Source organism: Nyctereutes procyonoides, unplaced genomic scaffold (assembly GCF_905146905.1).
Source record: "Nyctereutes procyonoides isolate TBG_1078 unplaced genomic scaffold, NYPRO_anot_genome, whole genome shotgun sequence".
NCBI classification, from domain to species: Eukaryota; Metazoa; Chordata; class Mammalia; order Carnivora; family Canidae; genus Nyctereutes; species Nyctereutes procyonoides.
Window position 1 is genome coordinate 1,982,600 of NW_026575041.1, and position 25,989 is coordinate 2,008,588.

Sequence of the window (25,989 nt, forward strand, 5' to 3'; positions counted from 1 at the left end):
AAATACAGTTCCTATGTAGATCATAATCTACAACAAATGAGGTATATACAGATAGTGAATTGTACTGCACACTCCTCCTCCTCACCTACTTCCAAATGTTAACGCTCCTTGGATCCCAAACTTAATTTCTCATCTTATATATGATTTCATCTCTATAACCATCCTCTGATAGGTAACCAACCCCCAAAGTAAGATCTTTACGCCCAGATTCTCATCTGAGAGTTAGACATAAGGTTCCTTACTAAAACAAAAAACAAAACAAAAGAAAGGACTCCTTACTAAATTTATTCACCTCAATGTCCCACAGGCTCTTCAGAACCTGAATATCCAAAATGGAACCCATTCTTCCTTTTAAAAAGTATCCCTCTTCCTTTTTACACTCTCTCTTCAATGTGCACATTTCACCGTCTATTAAATCATCTAAAACTACACGTGGTCCAGTCTTCACTTCCCCTTCCTGATCTTTTTTCTCACTTCTTCTTCAAGACTGTCCAAATACCACTTCTTCTATAAAGGTTTCCTTTCTCATTAGGCAAAATTAATCTTTCCTATGCTTACAAAACAGTGTTTGTGAAATAGTGAAAGCAGTGTTTTCTTACAACTATAGTAAACATATTAATTACTACTTGAATGACTTTAGGCACTTAATTTCTTTGAGTTTACTGTGAATAAACAAATCATAAAGTTACTTTTAAACACACTTGTACTTAATTCTAGGCTTTAAATTTCTTAAGGATGCAAAGATTATCTTACTCATCTCTGTACCCATGGTACCCAATATAATTATTCAATAAATATTTAGAGAGTGAATGAAGATAAAGAGCATTTTACTCTGTAATTGAATGAATTTTCCAGAAAAGTTACACATTGAAATAAACTGTCTAATTTGCTGTAACCCCTTTGAATTTGGGTCATACTAGAAGGCAGTGTTTTGCAATCAGCATCTGTGAAGTAGACCCTGTCAAATCCACACTTCTTAGGAACAGCCTGCAATTGTCCTCATTCTCACTGTGGGCCTTGGCTAAAGTAGGTATTTATATATGTTCTACAGATCTGTCAACTCCCTGTTCTAGAATCCCTGAGAGTTTTAAAAAACAAATTCCTAAAAACCACCATGACAGGAAATTCCTATTGGAGATCATCTAATCTAAAATCTTCAGGTCTTACTGGAAAGATGGGTTCACTGACTCTATGAAAGTATGGGAAATATTTGTATGCTCACAAAAATAAAATAATAAAGACAATAAACTAAATTAGGGGAATATTAAATATGTTTTCCAGTAATGTTAAGTACTTTAGAAGTATTCATTTACTATACTATATAAATGTATATACTAGATGTACATCTAGTCCTTGGTACTAAATAAACTTTTGAGGAAACCCTAAATTTTCACAAGATGCTTATGAGATTGCTTAACTTCCTGTAGATAAAAACATATTAAAAAGAACACCCCCTCGCCCCCAACTGGCTGCTAGCCTGTTCAAGTGTTCATAACCTCTCTGATTTCATGACTAGGAGTTTTACAGAGTCCGAGATTGCATTAAATGGGAATCTCAGCTTTCCTAACAGACCTCTTTCAAGTCCCATTCTATGACACAGGTTTATTTTTTCTCAAAACCTTGTTTCCTTTCCTTGTCATAGCTAAAAATCTGTATTTCTCACTTAAAATATCTTTTTATTACCAATTGCCAGTTCTTTCCTTTTCTAATTATTCTTGAAATAGAGGACTTATGATTCACGTATATTAAAAGTAAAATTCACGCAGTTGCTAAAGCATACATTAAAAAAGTATATATATTAGAATTTCACATAAGAGATAAATTGTGCCAGGGGCAGGATTTCTATACTGAGGTCAGTGCTCTTATTTATTTGATGTCCAAGGTGCCTTCAATGGCATACTGAGGATCAGGGATTTCCAACAACAATGGATTTAGAGTCTAGCATGAAAAAAAATGAGGCTTTTAAACCCTGATATTCAGACACCAGAGCAACTTCAACCAGCTTTTGCTAAGCTTTCAATACAATGTTCATTTGGCCTTTTTCCTTTTCAAAATTCAATTTAATGTAAAAACTGATCAAACATTCTCATTTTGCTATATTTAAATGAGATCAGCCAATATAAAAGAAAAATTTATAGGTCTGATGAAACCAACATAACCTAAGAATGAGTCCATGCCCTATATTAACAGAAAACAAAGTATTGGCAAAAATAACATTTATTTGCATAATTACTTTTTTCAGAAATGCTAAAACACATACTTTGCCTCGATGTCAGCTTTCTCTCGTACTGCATGAGCCATCTGTTCAGTCTCAAAGTACTTCTTTTTGCCTTTAGCTAAATCTTTCACTGTCTCCTGTAATTCAGTTTGGATCTTTGTCAACTGGTCCACACACTGTAAAATACAAAGTGGAATTATTATGATATTAGTTTTCAGGCTTACTGATAATGAATTTGTCCTAAGGGCTATGCACTATGCCCTCAGGATGGAAACCCAGGAGAAAAATCAGCACTTTTAGTCTCCTTCAAACTGCAAATTAAAATCCAGTGAACAGCTGGTACTCCCATCTCAAGTAATGTATTGAATAGTGTCCCAGTTTGCTTAACAACTCTGCTTTGAGAAATAACCTCAGTGCTGTTGAAGAATGACATTGAGGTAAAGCATAAGGAGAGCAACAATGAAAATGCTTTTATTGTTGGATATATCATGGCACTAAAGGCAAAGGAATAAAGCAATTCTGTATTTCTTCATAATCTTTGGGCAGAGGCCACGCTAATCTTCTCTGTAATATTCCAGTTTTAGTATATGTGCTGCCAAAGTGAGCACTCTTCAAAATCTTAATAAAGTCTCTATATGTTTGGGAAATGATGGTGCAAAGGGTACCAAAGAATTCTGCTTTGGGAAAAGAGTGTAATCTGTCAAGTCTGACATAAGTCCAAGATGAAGAAAAGAAGAAACCCAGGTACCATGTAATAATTACTACTCAAAATTACTGCCAACTCAATTCTTTGGATATACATACACATTCTGGGAGAAGGGACAGATACAATTAATTCAAAGAAATTGTTTTTTAAGATTTTATTTATTTATTCATGACAGACACACACAGAGAGAGAGGGAGAGGCAGAGACACAGGCTGAGGGAGAAGCAGGCTCCATGCAAACAGCCTGATGTGGGACTCAATTCCGGGACTCCAGGATCACGTCCTGGGCTGAAGGCAGGCGCAAAACTGCTAAGCCACCCAGGGATCCCCAAAAGAAATGTTTAATTGATAAATTCTTATAACATACTGGGACCAAAATAACATTGCTTTGGATATCCAAAGGGGAAACACTTTTCCCAGTCTGAAATAAACCAATGCAGTTTCACCAGCCTGAGGCCAATTCAGGAAGTCTCCACTGAAAAACTTCTGAGCCTGTAACAGTATTTGGAGGAGACTGACAAAATCAGCAAAGCAAGAGGAGATATTGGTGAGGAACTATTGTGGTAGGCTGATTAGCATGGAGTAGAGCGAAGACATTGGAATAGGAAGGTTAAAGTGAAATTAAACTTATATGTGTGACATACAGGCTAGAGTTTCCCAGAAATTGTTGGATGTTAAGAAAAGGACTACTCTATAGGAAGTGAAAAACCTAGAGGGCTCCCTATGAGCATATTTATTTATTTATTTATTTATTATTTTTTTTAAACAGTTCTTTTTTTTTTAATTTTTTTTTATTTATTTATGATAGTCACAAACAGAGAGAGAGAGAGAGAGAGAGGCAGAGACATAGGCAGAGGGAGAAGCAGGCTCCATGTACCGGGAGCCCGACGTGGGATTCGATCCCGGGTCTCCAGGATCGCGCCCTGGGCCAAAGGCAGGCGCCAAACCGCTGCGCCACCCAGGGATCCCCTTATGAGCATATTTAATGAACACTTAACAAGTGACAGGCTGTAAATAAAGAGTTAAAAAAAAAAACCCTTCACTTCTTTCTCTTCTGCGTGAAAAATGGACCCTTGCTTAACTTTCTACATGTATATTTCAACAGAAATCTGATGAAGACACAACATCAACTGTGTTATTTGGCAATACTGCTTATGAACCTTGATAGGTAAAATGCATCAATCTGGAAGAAAGTACAAATGAACTATAAATGTCCTGATGACTTTGGGCTTCTGAGAGTATGGTAATTCCTTTTTTCTTTCTTTCTTTCTTTTTTTTTTTTTTTACCAGTATGGTAATTCCTGTATCAGGACATGTCCTTTGCAGAGACCTTGGAAGCTCTGTTGTAATAAATAAAGTTTAATAAAAGCTTTTAGTTTCCTTTAGGGCCTGTGGCTACCCCTGGACATGTGAGTCTCATTCTTTTGCCCCAGACCTTTCACCTGAAGAACCAAACAGAATAACTGTGGTTGGCCATGTAGACTGAGGTATACACTGGTGGGAGGACTAATTCTACTAGTGCTGGATGCTGCCCTGCTTGTTAACTATGTTCCCTGTTCTAATGTCCCTCTACATAAACCTCATGCCAGGCATGGGATAATCATGACAGTCTCAATGTTTTGTTACACTTAAGAAAACTCCCTATGAGTACACACAGGCAGAATGCACTAAGTTTAGTACTTTATAAATATTATCACATTTACTCCTCCAAATGACTCCAGTAAAAGTATTCATATTAGTCCCATTTTAAGATGAGAAAATACAAGGAGCCTGAATGGCTCAGTTGGTTGAATGTCTGACTCTTGATTTTGGCTTGAGTTGTGATCTTGGGGTCATGAGATCGAGGCTTACATCAGGATCCACGCTCAGTGCAGGGTCTGCTTGGAATTCTTTCTCTCCCTCTGTACCTCCCCCCAGCTTGTGCACGCACATGCTCTCTTTCTCTCAAATAAATAACATCTTAAAAAAAAAAAGATGAGGAAATACTTACAGAGGCTAAATAATTTATCCAAAGTCATGCAGTGAGAAAGGGATGTATCACTTACCATGTAACCCACTATAGTACATATGCAAGTTTTGTGACAATCAGGTTTTTCAAATCTCATGTAGAGATACTTTATCTTAAAATAGTAAACATTTTAAAAATTGACACATAATTCACGTATCATAAAATTCACCCTTTTAAAGTGTAAGATTCAGTGGTTTTAGTATATTTATAAGGTTGTACAACCATTATCACTATCTAGTTCCAGAACATTTTCATCACTTGAAAAAGAAAACCATACCAGTTAGCAGTCACTCCTTGTTTCCTTCATTCCTAGTCCCTGAAAACCACTAATCTACTTCCTACCTCTATGAATTTTCTGCATTTCATATCAATGGAATCATATAACATGTGGCTTTATATGTCCCAAGTCTTTCACTTAACATAATGTATTCAGGGTTCGTCTATGTTGTATCATGTATTAACTCTTCATTCCTTTTTGTGGCTGAATAAGATTTCATTGTATAGATATATGAAAATAGGAAGCTTTTATCTTGTAGAAAAATATTCCTTTCTCTTTAATTTTTAATAGTCCTTATCATAAACAAACCTCTTATTTAAATAATAATATCATGAGGGGTGCCTGGTTGGCTCAGTCAGTAGAGCATGTGGCTCTTGATCTCGGGGGCATGAGTTTGGGTCCCACACTGGGCAAAGACATAACTTAAAAAAAGGGGGGCGGGAATCCCTGGGTGGCTCAGCAGTTTAGTGCCTGCCTTAGGCCAGGGCATGATCCTGGAGTCCTAGGGTCAAGTCCCACATCGGGCTCCCTGCATGGGGCCTGCTTCTCCCTCTGCCTGTCTCTGCCTCTCTCTCTGTGTCTTTCATGAATAAATAAAATCTTTAATAAAATAATAATAACACGACAACTTTACACTCCTACAGAAAACTACTAAACATCTCAATAATGCCACGTTTGCAGGTGTGGAGAGCTAAGAAAGTGTTCCGTGGCTTCAATTAGATATTAAGAACCAAAAACTGTGGCATGGTCTGAAAAATGCAACTATGTTTAATGGGAAAATGAGATGGATTATTTGTTTTGTTTAAATCAATTTTATTGAAATTCAATTAATTAATATATACTGTATTACTAGCTTCAGAGATGGATTATTTAAAAGAGTCAGGTGTAAAGTATCTATAACCAAAATGTTCATCCAAAACAATAGATTTTGCCCTCAGAAAAACTGATCAATGAAGGGGATGCCCAAGAGCCTCTAATAATTTGAGTGTTTTGAGAGGAAACTAAAAAGACTAGGTCAGGGCTTTTCCTGGTGATTGCAAATCATGTGGCTAGGATCTCAGTATATTCACGCAAGGTGAACACCATGGGTACATGAGAATATATGGGCACATGCATGCACAGACTCACACAAAGCCACTCCTTATTTCCCTACCCTTTGAAGAGTAAGATGTCTCTCTTAGCACTGGGTAACTAAACATCTTATTAAAATTACTTAATTCATTTTCATTTACAAAAGGCTATTAATTAAATTGCTTTTTGCATGTGTGACAATGTCAAGGGAGATCTTGTGATAGTTCATAGCTTTAAAAGGATTTCTCAAAAAACTCAAAACTCAGGGTGACTCTTCTTGTTTTTTCTTTCCCTTTTTATAAGTTTCTTTCTTTTTTTTTTTGGTATAACAGATATTTAATGGAATGTGGTTCCAGTTGGAGACTTTAAATTAGTGTATAAAGCAAAAAAAATGATAACGCTTTAAAATAAAATTATTCTGTATTAAAATGAGAAATAAATTATATGGCAGCAATTATTAAAATGATAATTTGTATTAAAATGTCTCATTTTTATTTTTATTTATTTTTCTTTTTTTAATAATAAATTTATTTTTTATTGGTGTTCAATTTGCCAACATACAGAATAACACCCCACAGTGCTCATCCCGTCAAGTGCCCCCCTCAGTGCCCGTCACCCATTCACCCCCACCCCCCGCCCTCCTCCCCTTCCACCACCTCTAGTTCGTTTCCCAGAGTTAGGAGTCTTGATGTTCTGTCTCCCTTTCTGATATTTCCTACCCATTTCTTCTCCCTTCCCTTCTATTCCCTTTCACTATTTTTTATATTCCCCAAATGAATGAGACCATATAATGTTTGTCCTTCCCCGATTGACTTACTTCACTCAGCATAATACCCTCCAGTTCCATCCACGTTGAAGCAGATGGTGGGTATTTGTCATTTCTAATGGCTGAGTAATATTCTGTTGTATACATAAACCACATCTTCTTTATCCATTCATCTTTCAATGGACACCGAGGCTCCTTCCACAGTTTGGCTATTGTGGACATTGCTGCTAGAAACATCGGGGCACAGGTGTCCCGGCATTTCATTGATCTGCATCTTTGGGGTAAATCCCCAGCAGTGCAATTGCTGGGTCGTAGGGCAGATCTATTTTTAACTCTTTGAGGAACCTCCAGACAGTTTTCCAGAGTGGCTGCACCAGTTCACATGCCCACCAACAGTGTAAGAGGGTTCCCTTTTCTCTGCATCCTCTCCAACATTTGTGGTTTCCTGCCTTAATTTTCCCCATTCTCACTGGTGTGAGGTGGTATCTCATTGTGGTTTTGATTTGTATTTCCCTGATGGCAAGTGATGCAGAGCATTTTCTCATGTGCCTGTTGGCCATGTCTATGTCTTCCTCTGTGAGATTTCTCTTCATGTCTTTTGCCCATTTCATGATTGGATTGTTTGTTTCTTTGCTGTTGAGTTTAACAAGTTCTTTATAGATCTTGGAAACTAGCCCTTTATCTGATACGTCATTTGCAAGTATCTTCTCCCATTCTGTAGGTTGTCTTTTAGTTTTGTTGACTGTATCCTTTGCTGTGCAAAAGTTTCTTATCTTGATGAAGTCCCAATAGTTCATTTTTGCTTTTGTTTCTTTTGCCTTCGTGGATGTATCTTGCAAGAAGTTACTATGGCCGAGTTCAAAAAGGGTGTTGCCTGTGTTCCCCTCTAGGATTTTGATGGAATCTTGTCTCACATTTAGATCTTTCATCCATTTTGAGTTTATCTTTGTGTATGGTGAAAGTGAGTGGTCTAGTTTCATTCTTCTGCATGTGGATGTCCAATTTCCCCAGCACCATTTATTGAAGAGACTGTCTTTCTTCCAGTGGATAGTCTTTCCTCCTTTGTTGAATATTAGTTGACCATAAAGTTGAGGGTCCACTCCTGGATTCTCTATTCTGTTCCATTGATCTATGTGTCTGTTTTTGTGCTAGTACCACACTTCTAAGATACTATTCATCAAATAATATTAGATCCACAGCCTGTATGTACAAAGAAGAGATTTCTTGTGTTCCATTCTTCCCTAGCATTCAGCAAATTCATAACCAAATGTTTTCCATTACCCAAATGAACTATCTCAAGTCAGCGTAATTTGGGCTTTTGTCAAAGGAAAGTGCTCTATACATGGCAAGATACAGGCATAACTCATTTTATTGCACTTTGTTTTATTGTGCTTTGCAGATACTGAATTTTTTACAAATTGATGGTCAAGACTTGTGGAAGAAGTAACTGCAGATGTCGTGGAAAGAGCATGAGAACTAGAATTAGAAGTGGGCTGAAGATACGGCTGAATTGCTGCAATCTCATAATAAAACCTGAATGGATGGAAAATTGCTTCTTACAGATGAACAAAGAAAGTAGTTTCCTGAGATGGAATCTATTCCTGGTAAAGACTGTAGAAATGACAACAAAGGATTTAGAATATGTAAACTTAATTAATAAAAGAGGCAGGGTTTGAGAGGACCAACTCCAACTGTGAAAGAAGTTTTACTGTGGGTAAAATGCTATCAAACAGCATCAAATGCGACAGAGAAGTCATGTGTGAAAGGAAGAGTCAATGGATGCAACACACTTCATTGTTGTCTTATTTTAAGAAATTGCCACAACCACCCAACCTTTAGAAACCTGATCAGTCAGCAGCCATCAACATAAAGGCAAGACCCTCTATCATCAACAAGATTATGACCTACTACTGAAAGATCAGATAATAGCATTTTTTAGCAATGAAGTATTTCTAAATTGAGGTATGTATATCATTTTTTTTAGACTACAGTACAGTGTAAATGTAACTTTTATTTACCCTGAGAAACCAAAAAATTCATTTGACTCATTTTACTGCAATATTTCCTTTATTGTGGTGGTCTGGAACCAAACCCACAATATTTTTGAGGTATGCCTGCACCAAAAATATTTATTAAATAAAAGTCATCAAACTTAATTTGCAAAGAAAAAGATTACCTAGGATTTATTTTCCAACTTTTAAAATAAATTTCTTCTGTAGGAATCCAGTTTTCTGGGGTGGACTAAGTTATGTACTTAAAAAGAAGCTTAATAATGCCTATATGTTAAGAAAGGACTTGGTGTGGTATAAGCCCAGCTCTTTCCCAAGAGTTATAAGCACTGAGCACTGATAAACACAGAAATAAATGTACTCATTTACATTAAGGCTAAGGGATCATACGAAATGGTAACAAACTTGGATATTAGAATTCTAGTGAAGAAACTGAAAGTATGATCCCTGAGTATGACACAGATCCTAGGACAGATATATTTGCCAATAACTTAAAGATAGGAATAAAAGTAAAACTAACTTGATCTATGTGTCTGTTTTTGTGCCAGTATCACACTGTCTTGATCACAGCTTTGTAATAGAGCTTGAAGTCTGGCACTGTGATGCCCCAGCTTTGGTTTTCTTTTTCTTTTTTTTTAAAGATTTTTAAATTTATTTATTCATGAGAGACATACAGAGAGAGGGAGAGACATAGGCAGAGGGAGAAGCAGGCTCCCCATGCAGAGCCCAATGAGAGACTCAATCCCGAGACTGCAGGATCACACCCTGAGCCAAAGGCAGATGCTCAGCCACTGAGCCACCCAGGTATCCCATGGTTTTCTTTTCAACATTCCTCTGGCTACTTAGGGTCTTTTCTGGTTCCATACACATTTTAGGATTATTTGTTCCAGCTCTGTGAAAAATGTTGATGGTATTTTGATAGGGATTACACTGAATGTGTAGATTGCTCTGGGTAGCATAGATATTTTAATAATATTTAATCTTCTAATCCACGAGCATGGAATGTTTCTCTATTTCTTTGTGTCTTCCTCAGTTTCCTTCATGAGTGTTCTGTAGTTTTTATTTTTATTTTTTTAAACAAATTAGATTTATTTATTTTTAAAGATTTTATTTATTTATTCATGAGGTACACAGAGAGAGGGAGAGAGAGGCAGAGCGTCCAGGGGTCCCTGTTCTGTAGTTTTTGGAGGACAGATCCTTTACCGCTTTGGTTAGGTTTATTCCTAGGTATCTTATGGTTTTAGGTGCAATTGTAAATAGGGTCGACTCCTTAATTTCTCTTTCTTCAGTCTTTGTTAGTGTATACAAATGCAACTGATTTCTGTGTATTGATTTTATATCCTGCCACATTGCTGAATTCCTGTACCAGTTCTAGCAATTTTGGGGTAGAGTCTTTTAGGTTTTCCATGTAAAGTATTATGTCATCTTTGAAGAGTGAGCATTTGGCTTCTTCTTTGCCGATCTGAATGCCTTTCATTTCTTTTTGTTGTCTGACTGTCAAAGCTTGGACTTCTAGTACTTTGTTGAAAAACAGTGGTGATAGTGGACATCCCTGTTGTATTCCTGAATGTAGGGGGAAAAGCTTTCAATGTTTCCCCATTGAGAATGATATTCACTGTGGGCTTTTCATAGATGGCTTTTATGATCTTGAGGTATGTTCCCTTTATCCCCTACCCTGTGGAAAGTTGTAATCAAGATAGGATGCTGTGCTTTGTCAAATGCTTTTTCTACATCAATTGAGAGGATCTTGTCCTTTCTTTTATTAATGTGATCTATCATTTTGATTGATTTGCAAATGCTGAATCACTCTTGCAGCCCAGGAAAAAAATCCCACATGGTCATGGTGATTAATCCTTTTAATGTACTGCTGGATCCTACTGGCTAGTATTTTGGTGAGAAATTTGGCATCTATGTTCATCAGGGATATTGGTCTGTAATTCTCCTTTTTGATGGGGTTTTTGTCTAGTTTTGAACTATAGGAACTTTATCAAGATAAAAAGCTTCTGCACAGCAAAGGAAACAATCAACAAAACTAAAAGGCAACCTACAAATGGGAGAAGACATTTACAAGTGACATATGAGATAAAGGGCTAGTATCCAGGACCTATAAATAACTTATCAAACTCAACACCCAAAAAACAAATAATCCAGTCCAGAAATAGGCAAAAGACATGAATAGACATTTCTCCAAAGAAGACATACAAATGGCAAAGAGACACATGAATAAATGCTCAACTGCACTCAGTATTAGGGAAATACAAATCAAAATCACAATGAGATACTACCTTGCACCAGTCAGAATGGCTAAAATTAACAAGACAGGAAACAATAAATGTTGGCAAGGATGCAGAGGATACATTGTTGGTAGGAACACAAGCTCGTGCAGCCACTCTGGAAAACAGTATGGAGGTTCCTCAAGAAGTTAGAAATAGAGCTACTCTACAACCCAGCAATTGCACTACTAGGTCATTACCCAAAGACACAAAGTCTTGGTCTCACAAAGGTAGTGATCTCAAAGGTTACTGCACCCCAATGTTCAGAGCAGCAATGTCCACAATAGCCAAACTGTAGAGCCCAGGTGTCCATCAACAGATAAATGGATAAAGAAGATATATATACACACACAATGGAATATTATTCAGCCATCAGAATGAATACTTACCATTTACATCAATGTGGATGGAACTTGAGGGTATTATGCTAATCAAAATAAGTCAATCAGAGAAAGACAATTACCATATGTTTCACTCATATGTGGAATATAAGAAACAGCTCAGAGGATCACAGGGTAAGGGAGGGAAAGCTGACTGGGAATTCATTAGAGAGGGAGAAAAACCATGAGAGACTCAACTATAGGAAACAAACTGAGGGTTGCTGGTGGAAAGGTGGGTGGGTGGATGGGGTAATTGGGTGATGGGCATTAAGGAGGGCACGTGATGTGATGAGCACTGGGTATTACATGAAACTGATAAATTACTAAACACTAAATATGGAACTAATGATGTACTACATGCTAACCAGATTTAAAAAAAAAAAGTAAACGTAAGTTGAGCCAATACATTAAAGCCTGACAGATTAGTAGGTTCTCTGACCAGTAGTCATACCCTGTAAATTCATCCTAAGAAAATAACTTCAAAGAAAAAAAGTTAAATTTTTATTGTAGACTTAGTGATAATGTCCAAAAACAGAGTTATGATTTCTTTGAAGATTTTTATTCATTTGAGAGAGAGAGAGAGAGAGAGCACGAGTGAGGGGGACAGGCAGAGGGAGAGCGAGAAGCAGACTGCCTGCTGAGCCAGGAGTCTGATGTGGGGCTTGATCCCAGGACCCCAGAGATCACGACCTGAGCCCAATGCAGACCATCTGAGCCACCCACGTGCCCCCAGAGGTATGAATTTTAAAAGTGGAATAAATTAAAAATTCATTCAGAAATAAAAAATAATAGGGGCACCTGGGTGACTCAGTCAGTTAAATGTCCAACTCTTGATCTCAGCTCAGGTCTTGATCTCAGGGTTGTGAGTTTAAGCCCCACATTGGGCTCCATGCTGGACATGAAGCCTACTTAGAAAATAAAAATAAACATAAAGAAACATGAAAAATTAATTAGGAAATGGGGAAGAGTGAGGAATATAGGATATCACAAAAAGTGATCAATGTATTAATAACAACTATTACAAAAACTAAGAAGATAAAAGGAGTAAAGGAATTAGGTAGTCTATCAAGGCAAAGGGTGTATGTATTTTTCTGTGAAACTTTTCAAATATTAAACTTCAAGTGTTTTTAAAAGATTACATAGGGTTTGGAATTAGGAAGTAGTGTGTTCAGGGCAGCCCGGGGGGCTCAGCAGTTTGGCGCCGCTTTCAGCCCAGAGTGTGATCCTGGAGACCCAGGATCGAGTCCCATGTTGGGCTCCCTGCATGGAGCCTGCTTCTCCTCTGCCTGTGTCTCTGCCTCTCTCTGTGTGCGTCTCTCATGAATAAATAAATAAAATCTTAAAAAAAAAGAAAAGGAAGTAGTATGTTCAAGTTCATGCTCTGTTATTTACTACTAAGTCTGTGTAACATTTTTTAGCCCTGGTTTTATCATATGTAAAATAATAATAGCTATATTATAATATAAACTGTATTACAATAATATAACTTACGTACCTGATAAGTAAATATGAAAATCAAATGAGACTATAATCGATACAGTAGCAGTTTATAAACTCTGAAGTGCTATCCAATGTAAATCCCAACTATTTCAAAGGAATTGTATACACATGAGAAAAATATGGACTAAAGTGTTTCTAAATAATTGTAAGAATGATGGATGTTAGTTGGACTTACTGTGATCATTTTTGCAATATGTGCAAAAATCAAATCATCACATTATATACCTGAAATTAATATTATGTCAATTTACCTCAACTTTTTAAAAATAACAAATGCCTGAGATTATTGTAGCTCATTCTGCTTTATAAGCAAACGACAACATACAGAAAATGATTTAGAAAAAGCTATGATGATATAACTCTCATTCTAATCTACACAATGGTGAGATGCTTTATAATTGTAATATGCTTAGATTTATCCCCAAGTATTAGAAAAGTGTCAAAATAGAAAAAGTTTTTAAAAGAACATGAGCATTAAAATGTTAACAGAGGGAAAATTTTAAGTCAAACTTGGTTGTGATAATGATGGAACAAATTGTTTCAGACTACCTTCCTCTAGGCTGGAAACTGAAACTTAGACAAAATAGATTTTTAAAAGCTGCCAGCACTAGAGGTGCCTGGGTGGCTCAGTTGGTTAGGCGTCTACACCTTTGGATTGGGGTGTCATCCTGGGGTTCTGGGATCCTGGGATTCTGTTGTTCTCTCTCTCTCAAATAAATGGATAAAATCTTAAAAAAATAAAAATAAATAAAAGCTGCCTGCAGTAAAGAAGAGTTAATACACACTGGACTTACGGGACTGTGATATCTGGAAGAAGGGAAGCACAGCTAGGTAAGCTCTATATTTAAGGTGACTTTCTTCCTTAGGTCATTTGTTGAATCAGGGTACAAAGAAACAGGCATTATTTTTTATTTTTTAAGATTTTACTTATTTATTCATGAGAGACATAGTGAAAGAGAAGCAGAGACATACGGAGAGACAGAAGCAGGCTCCATGCAGGGAGCCCGATGTGGGACTCAATCCTGGGACTCCAGGATCACGCCCTGAGCCAAAGGCAGACACTCAACCACTGAGTCATCCAGGCGTCCCTAGAAACAGGCATTCTTACTAGACTGGGCAAACAGTGGTTGAAGTTTAAGAATGCTGAAAGAGTAGAAACCTGAGAGGCTAAGATCTGGAAAGAAGGGCGCTACAGAGAAGCAAGACCAAAGATCTCTATGCAATTTCCCTCTGAGTCATCAGTTGACTACTAAATGGCATGTATGGGTGAAACTCAAAGAAATCTAGTAAAAAACAGTAGCTGAAAGGCTAATGAGCTGAGCAGTTACCAGAGGATCATAGCAGCTACACGATGTTGAAAGAAAAACTGGAGTCAAGTCTTATCAAAGTAGAAGAATTTTGGTAGGCCCCCACCATGTTCAGTTAAAATCCTAGAAATAAGGACAAAGGTGAAATACGCCAGCCTTAAGAAAGGCTAAAACCAGACCCTAACAGGATCAAGGGGATTTGACAGTATTCTATTTGCCTGCCAGAAAACTTTAACTTTTTGGAATGTCCAACATTGTGAGGCATACTAAAACAGTTGACGCTAATAACCAAAAACCAAGAGAAACAGTCAACGATAGAAGGCTTTAGCGATTTAGACAGTGGAATCATGAAACAGAGATTAGGAGCAATATATTTAAGAAGGTAAAAGAAAAACATGGAGATCTACACCAGAAACACTGAATCTATTTTTAAAAAATCAATTAAAAATTTTAGAACTCCTTAATTTCTCTTTCTTCAGTTTCATTGTTAGTGTATAGAAATGCCATTGATTTTTGGGCATTGATTTTGTATCCTGCCATGCTACCAAATTGCTGTATGAGTTCTACCAATCTTGGGGTGGAGGCTTTTGGGTTTTCTATGTACAGTATCATGTCATCGGTGAAGGGGGAGAGTTTGACTTCTTTGCCAATTTGAATGCCTTTAATGTCTTTTTGTTGTCTGATTGCTGAGGCTAGGACTTCCAGTACTATGTTGAATAGCAGTGGTGAGAGTGGACATCCCTGTCTTGTTCCTGATCTTAGGGGAAAGGCTCCCAGTGCTTCCCCATTGAGAATGATATTTGCTGTGGGCTTTTCGTAGATGGCTTTTAAGATGTTGAGGAATATTCCCTCTATCCCTACACTCTGAAGAGTTTTGACCAGGAATGGATGCTGTATTTTGTCAAATGCTTTCTCTGCATCTAATGAGAGGATCATATGGTTCTTGGTTTTTCTCTTGCTGATATGATGAATCACATTGATTGTTTTACGAGTGTTGAACCAGCCTTGTGTCCCGGGGATAAATCCTACTTGGTCATGGTGAATAATTTTCTTAATGTGTTGTTGGATCCTATTGGCTAGTATCTTGTTGAGAATTTTTGCATCCATGTTCATCAGGGATATTGGTCTGTAATTCTCCTTTTTGGTGGGGTCTTTGTCTGGTTTTGGAATTAAGGTGATGCTGGCCTCATAGAATGAATTTGGAAGTACTCCATCTCTTTCTATCTTTCCAAACAGCTTTAGTAGAATAGGTATGATTTCTTCTTTAAACGTTTGATAGAATTCCCCTGGGAAGCCATCTGGCCCTGGACTCTTGTGTCTTGGGAGGTTTTTGATGACTTCTTCAATTTCCTCCCTGGTTATTGGCCTGTTCAGGTTTTCTATTTCTTCCTGCTCCAGTTTTGGTAGTTTGTGGCTTTCCAGGAATGCGTCCATTTCTTCTAGATTGCCTAATTTATTGGCGTAGAGCTGTTCATAATATGTTTTTAAAATCGTTTGTATTTCCTTGGTGTTGGTAGTGATCTCTCCTTTCTCATTCATGATTTTATTAATTTGAGTCTTCTCTCTCTTCTTTTTAATAAGGTTGGCTAATGGTTTATCTATCTTATTAATTCTTTCAAAGAACCAACTCCTGGTTTTGTTGATCTGTTCCACAGTTCTTCTGGTCTCGATTTCGTTGAGTTCTGCTCGAATCTTTATTAACTCTCTTCTTCTGCTGGGTGTAGGATCTATTTGCTGTTTTTTCTCTAGCTCCTTTAGGTAGAAGGTTAGCTTTTGTATTTGAGTTCTTTCCAGTTTTTGAATGGATGCTTGTATTGCGATGTATTTCCCCCTTAGGACTGCTTTTGCTGCATCCCAAAGATTTTGAACGGTTGTATCTTCATTCTCATTAGTTTCCATGAATCTTTTTAATTCTTCCTTAATTTCCTGGTTGACCCTTTCATTTTTTAGCAGGATGGTCCTTAACCTCCACGTGTTTGAGGCCCTTCCAAACCTCCCCCAAAGATTCAGATGCAATGAAACGCCAGGACACCTGCACCCCGATGTTTATAGCAGCAATGTCCACAATAGCCAACTGTGGAAGGAGCCTCGGTGTCCATCGAAAGATGAATGGATAAAGAAGATGTGGTTTATGTATACAATGGAATATTACTCAGCCATTAGAAACGACAAATACCCACCATTTGCTTCGACGTGGATGGAACTGGAGGGTATTATGCTGAGTGAAGTAAGTCAATCGGAGAAGGCCAAACACTGTATGTTCTCATTCATTTGGGGAATATAAATAATAGTGAAAGGGAATATAAGGGAAGGGAGAAGAAATGTGTGGGAAATATCAGAAAGGGAGACAGAACATAAAGACTCCTAACTCTGGGAAACAAACTAGGAGTGGTGGAAGGGGAGGAAGGTGGGGGGTGGGGGTGAATGGGTTACAGGCACTGAGGGGGGCACTTGACGGGATGAGCACTGGGTGTTATTCTGTATGTTGGTAAATTGAACACCAATAAAAAATAAGTTTATTATAAAAAAATAAAAAATAAAATAACAACAAAAAAATTTTAGAACTGAAAAATACATTAAGATTCCAAAAGTTGTTTTAAAAGCAGATTAGAAATAGCAAAACAGGGTATTAATGAACTGCAAGATTTTGGTAGAAAATATTCAGACTGAAGTACAGAAAGAAGAGAAGAAACAACCAAAGTGTTGATCAATGCATGCACCTATAAAAAATGTAGCATATAACATAATGGAATATTATTTGACCTTAAAAAAGAATGAAATCCTACCATATACAACAACATAGATGAACCTGCAGGACATTATGCTAAGTGAAATAAGCCAGTCACAAAGGGATAAATACTGCATAATTCCACTTACATGAAGTATCAAACTCATGGAAGCAAATAGAACTGTGGTCAGCAGGGGCTGGAGGAAGAGCAAAGAGAGAACTGCTAGCCAACCAAAATTTCAGTTATACAGAATGAGTAAGTTCAAGACTAGCTGTATGACATTGTGCCTATAGACAACAGTACTGTATTGTACTGCTTTTATCACACTATGGCTTAAAAAAAAAAAGAAGAAATGAGAAATACAAGATTAATTCAAAAGCAGGCAAAAAAATGAGGGAAAGGTTAAAGAAGCAAAGGAAAAAGAATAGATAGATAGTCTATTTATTCTATATGGAGTCAATCTGTTGTAAAGCTTGGGAGGTACAGTCGGAGAAACCAACTGTAGTTGTTACTTGTTATTTTTGCTTGCTCTGTCTCTATTTCCCTTTTTTTCTTTTGGAAACCCATCTCAATTTTCTTACCCATTTTAGTACATATAGTTTGCATGAGGATTGTAACCCCTGACTTGGGGGAAGGCCTGTGACCCAAAACAGGCCGATCAGTATCAATTTGGGTAATTTTGTTAGAGCTTTTAGGAAAATGGAAAACGTAGGATTGCTTGCTGTAAGATTTGTAAATCTTGCATTTAGGGGGCCACCATATAGAGAGCTGCTGAAGAACGGAGCATTTGCTAAAGAATGAAGCAGACCTAATAGATGGGAAGAAAGGCTGAATTCTAATACCATTATGTGAGCACCTGGAATTTTCAGTTATACAAGCTAATATACGTACTTAATGTCTAACAACTGCTTAGATGGTACATAAGCACCATTTTTAACAGCTATCATATAAAACAAATTAATTCACAGATATGAGGACTGTCAAATCTCACCAAATATCCTTTGCCCAGGAATGTTGGTTAAATTCAGGGCAGACTCTATTCTACCAATGGAAGAGAAAAGCACAGTGATAAAATTTTTCAAAAATATTCTTATATTAAGAAAAGTAGAATTTTCCAATAATTCAGTTAGATTTAGTGAATGCACTGGCTATCTGAAACGTAGTATTTCCTCCCAGTAGGAAGTTATGCTAGTATTAATTCTCTGCCTCTGTCTCCTACCCTGTCTCTGCACACATGGATATTTACATACCTAGGGATACAACATATTTTTCTCCAATTCAAAAGCATTGTTTGGTTCATGGTCATATAGTTTATCCACCATGTTTGTTTTTAAAGAAATAATTTTTAGCAAAGATAAAACAAAGGCATTCTTATACAAATATGTTAAAACCAAGTGATATTACATGAGTGCTTGAAAGGGATGAGAATTTTATATACACACATATACATTTAACATACTGATTTTATGCTACTAAAATAATCTTTGACAAATAAACAAATTTGTTTAGATTTTATATTTTGTTTGTAAAACAATTCTGAAAATCCAAATGGCAATCAGAATCAAAACACTGGATCCTGTATTACTATTTCCATAAATGGTTACTTCGATATTTTCTAAAATATTAATGCTTCCACAAGAAAAACTTAATTATTTAGTAGGCATCATGATAATCTGTTTTTGTCACTCTATTTCCAAAAAAGGACACAATTCAATCAATATTTTCAATAGCAAGCTTTTCATAAAAATTGCATTTAATAAATAGTGATTTTTTTCCTATGAATTTTTAAATTCTGTATAATCAAAGAAATAGATCTATTTAAACACTTTACTTCCTTATAACCTATATAATTAAACTTAACACTATTTCTGGTAATAAGTTTTTTATATTTGGTCAAAATGTGTCAACTTCTTTTAAATTATTATGCAAAATGGCTCAAATTAAAACTAAGATGAATTTTTTCAAGACTTAGTGGGATTAATAACATTGTAACTACTTTAACATACACCAAACTATACCAATATTGTGAAACTAAGTCAATCTATTTACTTGAGTTAATGTGAAAGGTGATATTCGTAAGTGTGCACTGAGCTTCCAAAATGTCTAAATTCAAATTACACTTGTCAGTTAATAAAATATAGTAGTTAGAAAGAATATGATGAAATAAAAATAATCCTAATAACATGTTGAAATCAGAAAATCCAAGTTGAAATCAGAAATATTTGTGACCATATAGAAAAGCTCACGTTAAAATGCAATTTAACATAATCTTGCAGATTACAAATGGAGCACCGAGATATTAATATGCATATAAGAAAAGAATATAAACAATACCCTTTTTAGTTGCTGTTCTTTTAAGCTTCTCACTGTCCTTGCAGGCTCAGAAATGAAGTTTTTATAGTTTTCACATATATTGATCCGAGACTGGGCTACCTGCATTGTTCCCTCAAGAAAAGATTTCCAAACAGGATACATGCTCCTAAATTCAAAGAGGGACAGAAAAGTATTAGGCAGGGAAAAGAAAAAAAAAGTTGGCTAACCTTATGCTCACTGGCTAGCACTGTGAAGCAGAATGAATATTTTCTTTATAGTTGAAAGTGTATTTATACTGCTTTATAGGTATTAATATTTTTAACATATATAGGTAGAACATATACTTTATTCCTCTGTAGCTCTGCAATGGGCTGTCTTGATTCATCAACTATTTTTGATACTGAAATAAAGTGATACAAGGTTATAATTCCAGGCAAAGCTAATACTATAAAAATTAGTGAATAATTCAGACTATCCAGACTTTTCACTGTCTCAGGGTCATCACTGTGTGTATCAAGTTTCATTATTTCATTAAGTATTTTCCTGGGGTACCTGGGTGGCACAATCAGTTAAGTGTCCAACTCTTGGTTTGGGCTCAGGTGGTAATCTCAGGGTTGTGAGATCAAGCCCTGTGTCAGGCTCTGCACTCAGCATGGTGTCTGCTTCAAATTCTTTTTCCCCCTGCTACTCTCCCATTCTCTCTTCCCAAGGTAAATAAATCTATCTTTTAAAAACTTTTCTAAAAGATATTTTCCTAATTTTAGAGATGGGTAACTGAGGCTCAGAGAGATTTAGAGAATCCCTCTAGATCACACGAGTGTAGCAGAACTAAGATGAAGGCTGGGTACCTCTAAAGTACATTCTCTTTCAACTACATCATATTACTTTCTTACATAAACTGATATGGCTGGAAAAAAAATAATGAACAACTGCTTATGTGCTTGAGAAGTCTATTTCTCTAACAAAAGAAGTCTATGGTATCATTGTTCTACATCTGTTTTCTATGTTGTAATAATGCTTAGCCAGCATCACATTGTCACTTGGAATCATTCCAAGCAAGTTCCAACACCTTTGCTTGATAAATGTGCTCAGCAATGTCTTCTTAGAGTCAAAGAATTATTCATCCTTTGCTTTTTGTAGTCAATGTTCCTTTCAAAGCTTCTTTTCTATTTTGCTAAACACCTTAGTCAGTTCTAGTATGCACCTATACAGATTAAACATATTTTATAACTTATCATAACAATGGATGGTATTTTGTGTGTGTGTTTCTGGCTTTTTTTTTTTAAGATTATTTATTTATTTATTCATGAGAGACACACAGAGAGAGAGGCAGAAACACAGGCAGAGGGAGAAGCAGGCTCCATGCAGGAAGCCTGATGCAGGACTTAATCCCAGTACTCCAGGATCATGCCCTGAGCCAAAGGCAGATGCTCAACCGCTGAGCCACCCAGGTGTCCCTGGTATTTTATTTTTAAAAATGAAATACTTGCACTGATAGATTATAACATTCATCTCTCGAGATTTTCTTCTTATGTTACGTGGATTTTCTATTATAGACTGCTACTATAGTAGGTACCTTGGGTTACATAAATGCAAGCAGTGGGTCAGTGGATGAAATGGATGATAAAGTAAAAACAAGAAAAAGAAAAATTGCCTGGGTCCCCATCCTACTTAGAACTAAAAAAAACTTGTGACTGTATTTTTCAACCAAGGAAACGATTAACTTATATAATCAATTAGTTTTTGTAATGAATGAATGAATCACTTTAGATGGAAATATTCATTTTTAGAAGAAGAGTATCACATTCCCTTTGGAAAAAGATTCAGTGTGTTGTGCCAGCAAAAACTGTCAGCATAAAAGCAAAATGAATATGAGATAATGAAAAAAAGAAAATGAGATAATGGATGTTAACTAAACCTATAATGGTAAACATTTCATAATATATGTAAATCAAACCATCACACTGTACACTTTAAAGTTATAGAATGATGCATGTCCATTATTTTTCAGTAAAGCTGGAAAAAAAAGAACAGCAAAATTAGTATCTTCCATGGCCTTTTTGCATGACAACTGATGGAATCTAGGATGTAAACTCACCACAGGCCTCCTAAACAGTTCAAATAATTGATTTTCTCAGAAAATGCAGAGAAAAAACTTCAGTACGATGCTTCATAACTATTAATTTACATTTAAAATACATTTTAAAATCATAATAAAAATGAGAAAGAACCACTATGAATTGTGATAGGAAGGAAGGAGGGTTAATGTGGATGGAAAGAAAGAAGGAAGGATCCCTTCATCTAGGCTCTCCCCTTAACTAGCACCCACTTTTACCTCTTTGCCTCGCTGACTGCTGTTCATCCTTCAAATCTCAGCTTAATTGTAACCTCCTTAGAAAAGTCTTTCATGATCACCACCAACCCCTCACAGACTCAATTAAGTCCCTCTCTGTTACTCGTTCACATGGCTCCAGCATTTTTCCTTCAATTATAAATATTTTTATGTAATGGTTAGTTAATGTGTATCCCTCTCACTATTGTGAAAATTTCCTGAAGGTAAGGGTACATGTTTTTCTCACTACCATATTTCTAGGGCCTAAACACATGGCCTAGCATTCAGAAAAGTTACAGTATTTGTTACATGAAAAAAATGAATGGATACATACATTATGAGGATTGTACAATAAAAAGAAAAATTCTTTCCTTGTACAGTTTAAAAAGAGATCTTTAGAGATTGGCAGATCTACAGTAGGCAAGCATATCTCTAATAATGACACACCACGAAAAAAACAGAATTCAGTTACCAGTTAATCAGAAAACTCAGGTTCAAGTTCTAGTTCAGCCAATATAATCATATGTAGGATACTTCACTCTACTTTCATTTCCTCAACTGGCAAATGGAGAAAATAACGAAAATACCAGCACTACATACCTCACATGGCTATTTTGGCAGTAAATGCAAATGATATGAAAGCCTTTGGCACAGATTGTTTAAATGAATAAATAGTAACTGAAGCAGAATTATAATAGAAATGTAAGTGTTTAACATAATAGTGATAGCTGCAATGGTAGTATTTTTCATTCTGAGGAAAAATAATAATGGGTATAGAATGATTTTTAATTTAAAAAAAATTTTCACTAGGCTTCATATACACAATTTTGATGCATATAGTATTCTGCTATTTTGCTCAGGTCAGGAAATGAGGCTCAAAATTATGAAAGAAAGGAAGTAAATGCTTTTAAAAATCTGTCACATACTAAACACTATGCCATATATTTTTAAATTTACGTTATCATTTAATCCTCATGTCAACTTTGTAAAATAGGCATTATCTCCATTTTTCAAAGGAGAAGAGTAAGGCTTGGAGAGGTTGTAGAATTTTTCCAAGGCTATTCACCAGGAAATAGTACTTCTATGGTCATAATTTAGACTTTGCCATTACCAATAACTACCCCTCTGCTGTAATCCCAAATTAATCATCTAAGCCCTGACCTTCTGTTTCTACTTATTCCTTTTAGGATTCTGACTCCAATAAGTATTCAAACTCTACTAGAACCTACAATCCATTCTTTTTTTTTTAATCTCTTATTTTTTTTATTTTTTTTTATTTTTTTATTGGAATTCAATTTGCCAACATATAGCATAACACCCAGTGCTCATCCCATCAAGTGCCCTCCTCAATGCCCGTCACCCAGTCACCCCTAGCCCCCGCCCACCTCCCTTTCCACCACCCCTTGTTCGCTTCTCAGAGTTAGGAGTCTCTCATGTTCTGTCACCCTTTCTGATAATTCCCATTAATTTTTCCTCCTTTCCCCTTTATTCCCTTTCACTAATTTTTATCCTACTCTCCTTCCCACTGTCTCTTAGCATCTCTCATAATTTCCCTTCTCAGCTCCTTATCCAACCTAAATTTCATGGTCTACCACTATAATCACTCCCTTTATATACCCTTATGATCCTGGCCCCTCTCTCTTTTCATCGTTCTAATCTACACATTTCAATTTTGGTTAAATCCAAAATTCTGTTTATACCATACCTATCTCTGTGCAGCAGATATTACATTACTGGAGAAAACCATAATCATGCTGCCTTGGTCTCAGTTTAAATTGATGTCTAAAAAAACTCTAGTAACCCCTAAGTGCTACCCAGCAATTCTACTTATACTCCCCTAAATCCTCTTATTCTCTCCATCTTCTACATAATTATTTCCCACCTTTTCCTCTCATTTCAAACTTCTAATATGACTACACTTTCAGCTGATAATGAAGCTACCAGAAGACAATGCCCATATGGTCCCACACATCTACCAATCTCCCCGCTTCTCCACCCATGCATTCTATCATCTCTTTACTTGGATGAACTACCTGTGCTCTGAAGGCCAACCTTTCACATTTATACTACACTCTATAATTCACTCAAGAATAGCAATCCAGGGTAGCCCGGGTGGCTCAGCGGTTTAGCGCCACCTTCAGCCCAGGGTGTAATCCTGGAGACCCAGGATCGAGTCCCATATTGAGTGCACTGCATGGAGCCTGCTTTTCCCTCTGCCTGTGTCTCTGCCTCTCTCTCTCTGTGTCTCTCATGAATAAATAAAATCTTTTTTTAAAAAAGAATAGCAATCCAGTAATTGTGCTTTCTCAACATCAACTTTTCCCTCTCTACTGGATGGATCTCTAAATATGCTATAACATCTCCCACCTGCGAAAACAAAAAACAAAAAACTCCTCCAATTCTCCCCAGCTACCACACTAGTGCCTGTTCCTTTAACAGCAAAACTCCTTGAAAGAACTGTCTGAAATTATTGTAAAATTCTTCTGTTCTTGGTCTTTTTTTTTTAAGATTTTATTTTTTATGTATTCATGAGAGACACAGAGAGGCAGAGACACAGGCAGAGAGATAAGCATGCTCCGTGCAGGGAGCCTGATGTGGGACTTGATCCCAGGACTCCAGGATCATGCCCTGGGCTGAAGGCAGGCGCTAAGCCTCTGAGCCACCCAGGCGTCCCATGCTCCTGGTCTTTTAAAAAATTATTGTTATTATTTTTGAGAGGGGGGGAGAGAACATGCATTAGTGAGGGTGAGGAAGCTGGGATTGGGGGAGGGTCAGAAGATGGAGAGAATAAGAGGATAAGGAGACAGAGGGAGAGGGGAGGGGGAGGGGAGAGAGGGAGAGAAGGGGGGAGAGAGAGAGAGAGAGAGAGAGAGAGAGAGAGAAACTTAAGCAGGTTCCATGCCCAGTACCAAGCCCATGCAGAGCTTGATCTCAGGACCCTGAGATCAGGACCTGAAATCAAGAGTTGGACATTTAACCAACTGAGCCACCCAGATGCTCCATTCCTGGTCTCTTTTGATTAATTTAAATAAGCCCTGAAGCCCCCACCATTCTTCAGAAATTGCTTGTCAAGGTCATCAAATATCTCCTTATGGATAACTCAGTAGTCAATTCAAGCTTTGGTCCTGTCATTCAATTTATCAGCAGAACTGATCTAGTTTATCCTTCTTGAAATGCTTTCCTCCCTCAGCTTCCAAGACATCACTCTCTCTTAGTCTACTCCTTTCTCACTAGCCACTCTTTAATAATGTCCTTTGTTGATTCCTCTTCATCTCACTGCCCTGTAAATGCTGGAGTGCCCCCAAAGTTAGTCCCCAGGCTTCTCTTTTCTAACTACACTCACTCTTTAGATATACTCATTGAGGCGCATGGCTTTAAATACTGCCAATATACTATTCCTGAATTTCTATTTCCAGCCTAGACATCTTTCCTAACCTACAACTGCCTATTAACATATCCAACTTGGACATTTAGTAGGCATCTTAAAACTATAGTGTCCAAAACCAAATTCTTGATTTCCCCTAAAATTTGTTAATTCTTTCCATCTCACTGATAGCCCACTCAAACCCTCTAGTTGCTCAAACCAGAAACCCTAGAGTCATCATTGATTTTCCTTTTTCTTTCACATCCTTCATTTGATCTACCCCAAAATCCTGTTCAGTAGACTTTAAAATATAATGGAATCTGATTACTGTCTGTCTCCTCCACTGCTACTATCCTGATTTGGGCAATATTATCTTGTGCTTGGATTATGGAAGCAGCATCTCTTGCTTTTGCTCGTTTCCCTAAAGTCTATTCTCTACACAATACAGCCACTTCAGTGCCACCACTTCCCACTATGCTATATTCTCCTTACTATGCTTACTGTCCTTATCACCAGTATATAATGTTTAAGAATTTATATGTTTGTCTTGTCTTCTCTCATTAGAATGTAGGCTCCATGCAGCAGAAGCTTTGTTTTGTTCACTCTTGTATCCGCAGCACCTGGTACGGCAGGCATTCCATACGTATTTAGTGGAGGAAAGAGGAGGGAATTACATGGCCTAGATGTGAACCCAGATTTGTCAGGCTCTCAAACCTCTGCTCTGCTGCTGATAGAAG

General features: G+C 36.8%; 1 protein-coding gene and 1 non-coding gene across 2 annotated transcripts in view; both read right to left on the bottom strand.

Annotated features, from left to right (window-relative positions):
* Positions 1–25,989, bottom strand: part of FCHSD2 (FCH and double SH3 domains 2) — a 318,404-nt gene that overhangs the window by 146,741 nt on the left and 145,674 nt on the right. Inside the window, exons 5-6 of the mRNA XM_055320838.1 lie at positions 19,578–19,722; positions 2,261–2,394 (exon numbers count right to left, since the gene is read on the bottom strand). Of these exons, the coding sequence (XP_055176813.1) occupies positions 2,261–2,394; positions 19,578–19,722 (279 nt within the window). The remainder of the gene's footprint in view (positions 1–2,260; positions 2,395–19,577; positions 19,723–25,989) is intronic.
* Positions 2,721–2,826, bottom strand: LOC129506845 (U6 spliceosomal RNA). Its single transcript, XR_008663877.1, has one exon. It is a non-coding gene; the product is annotated as a U6 spliceosomal RNA (small nuclear RNA).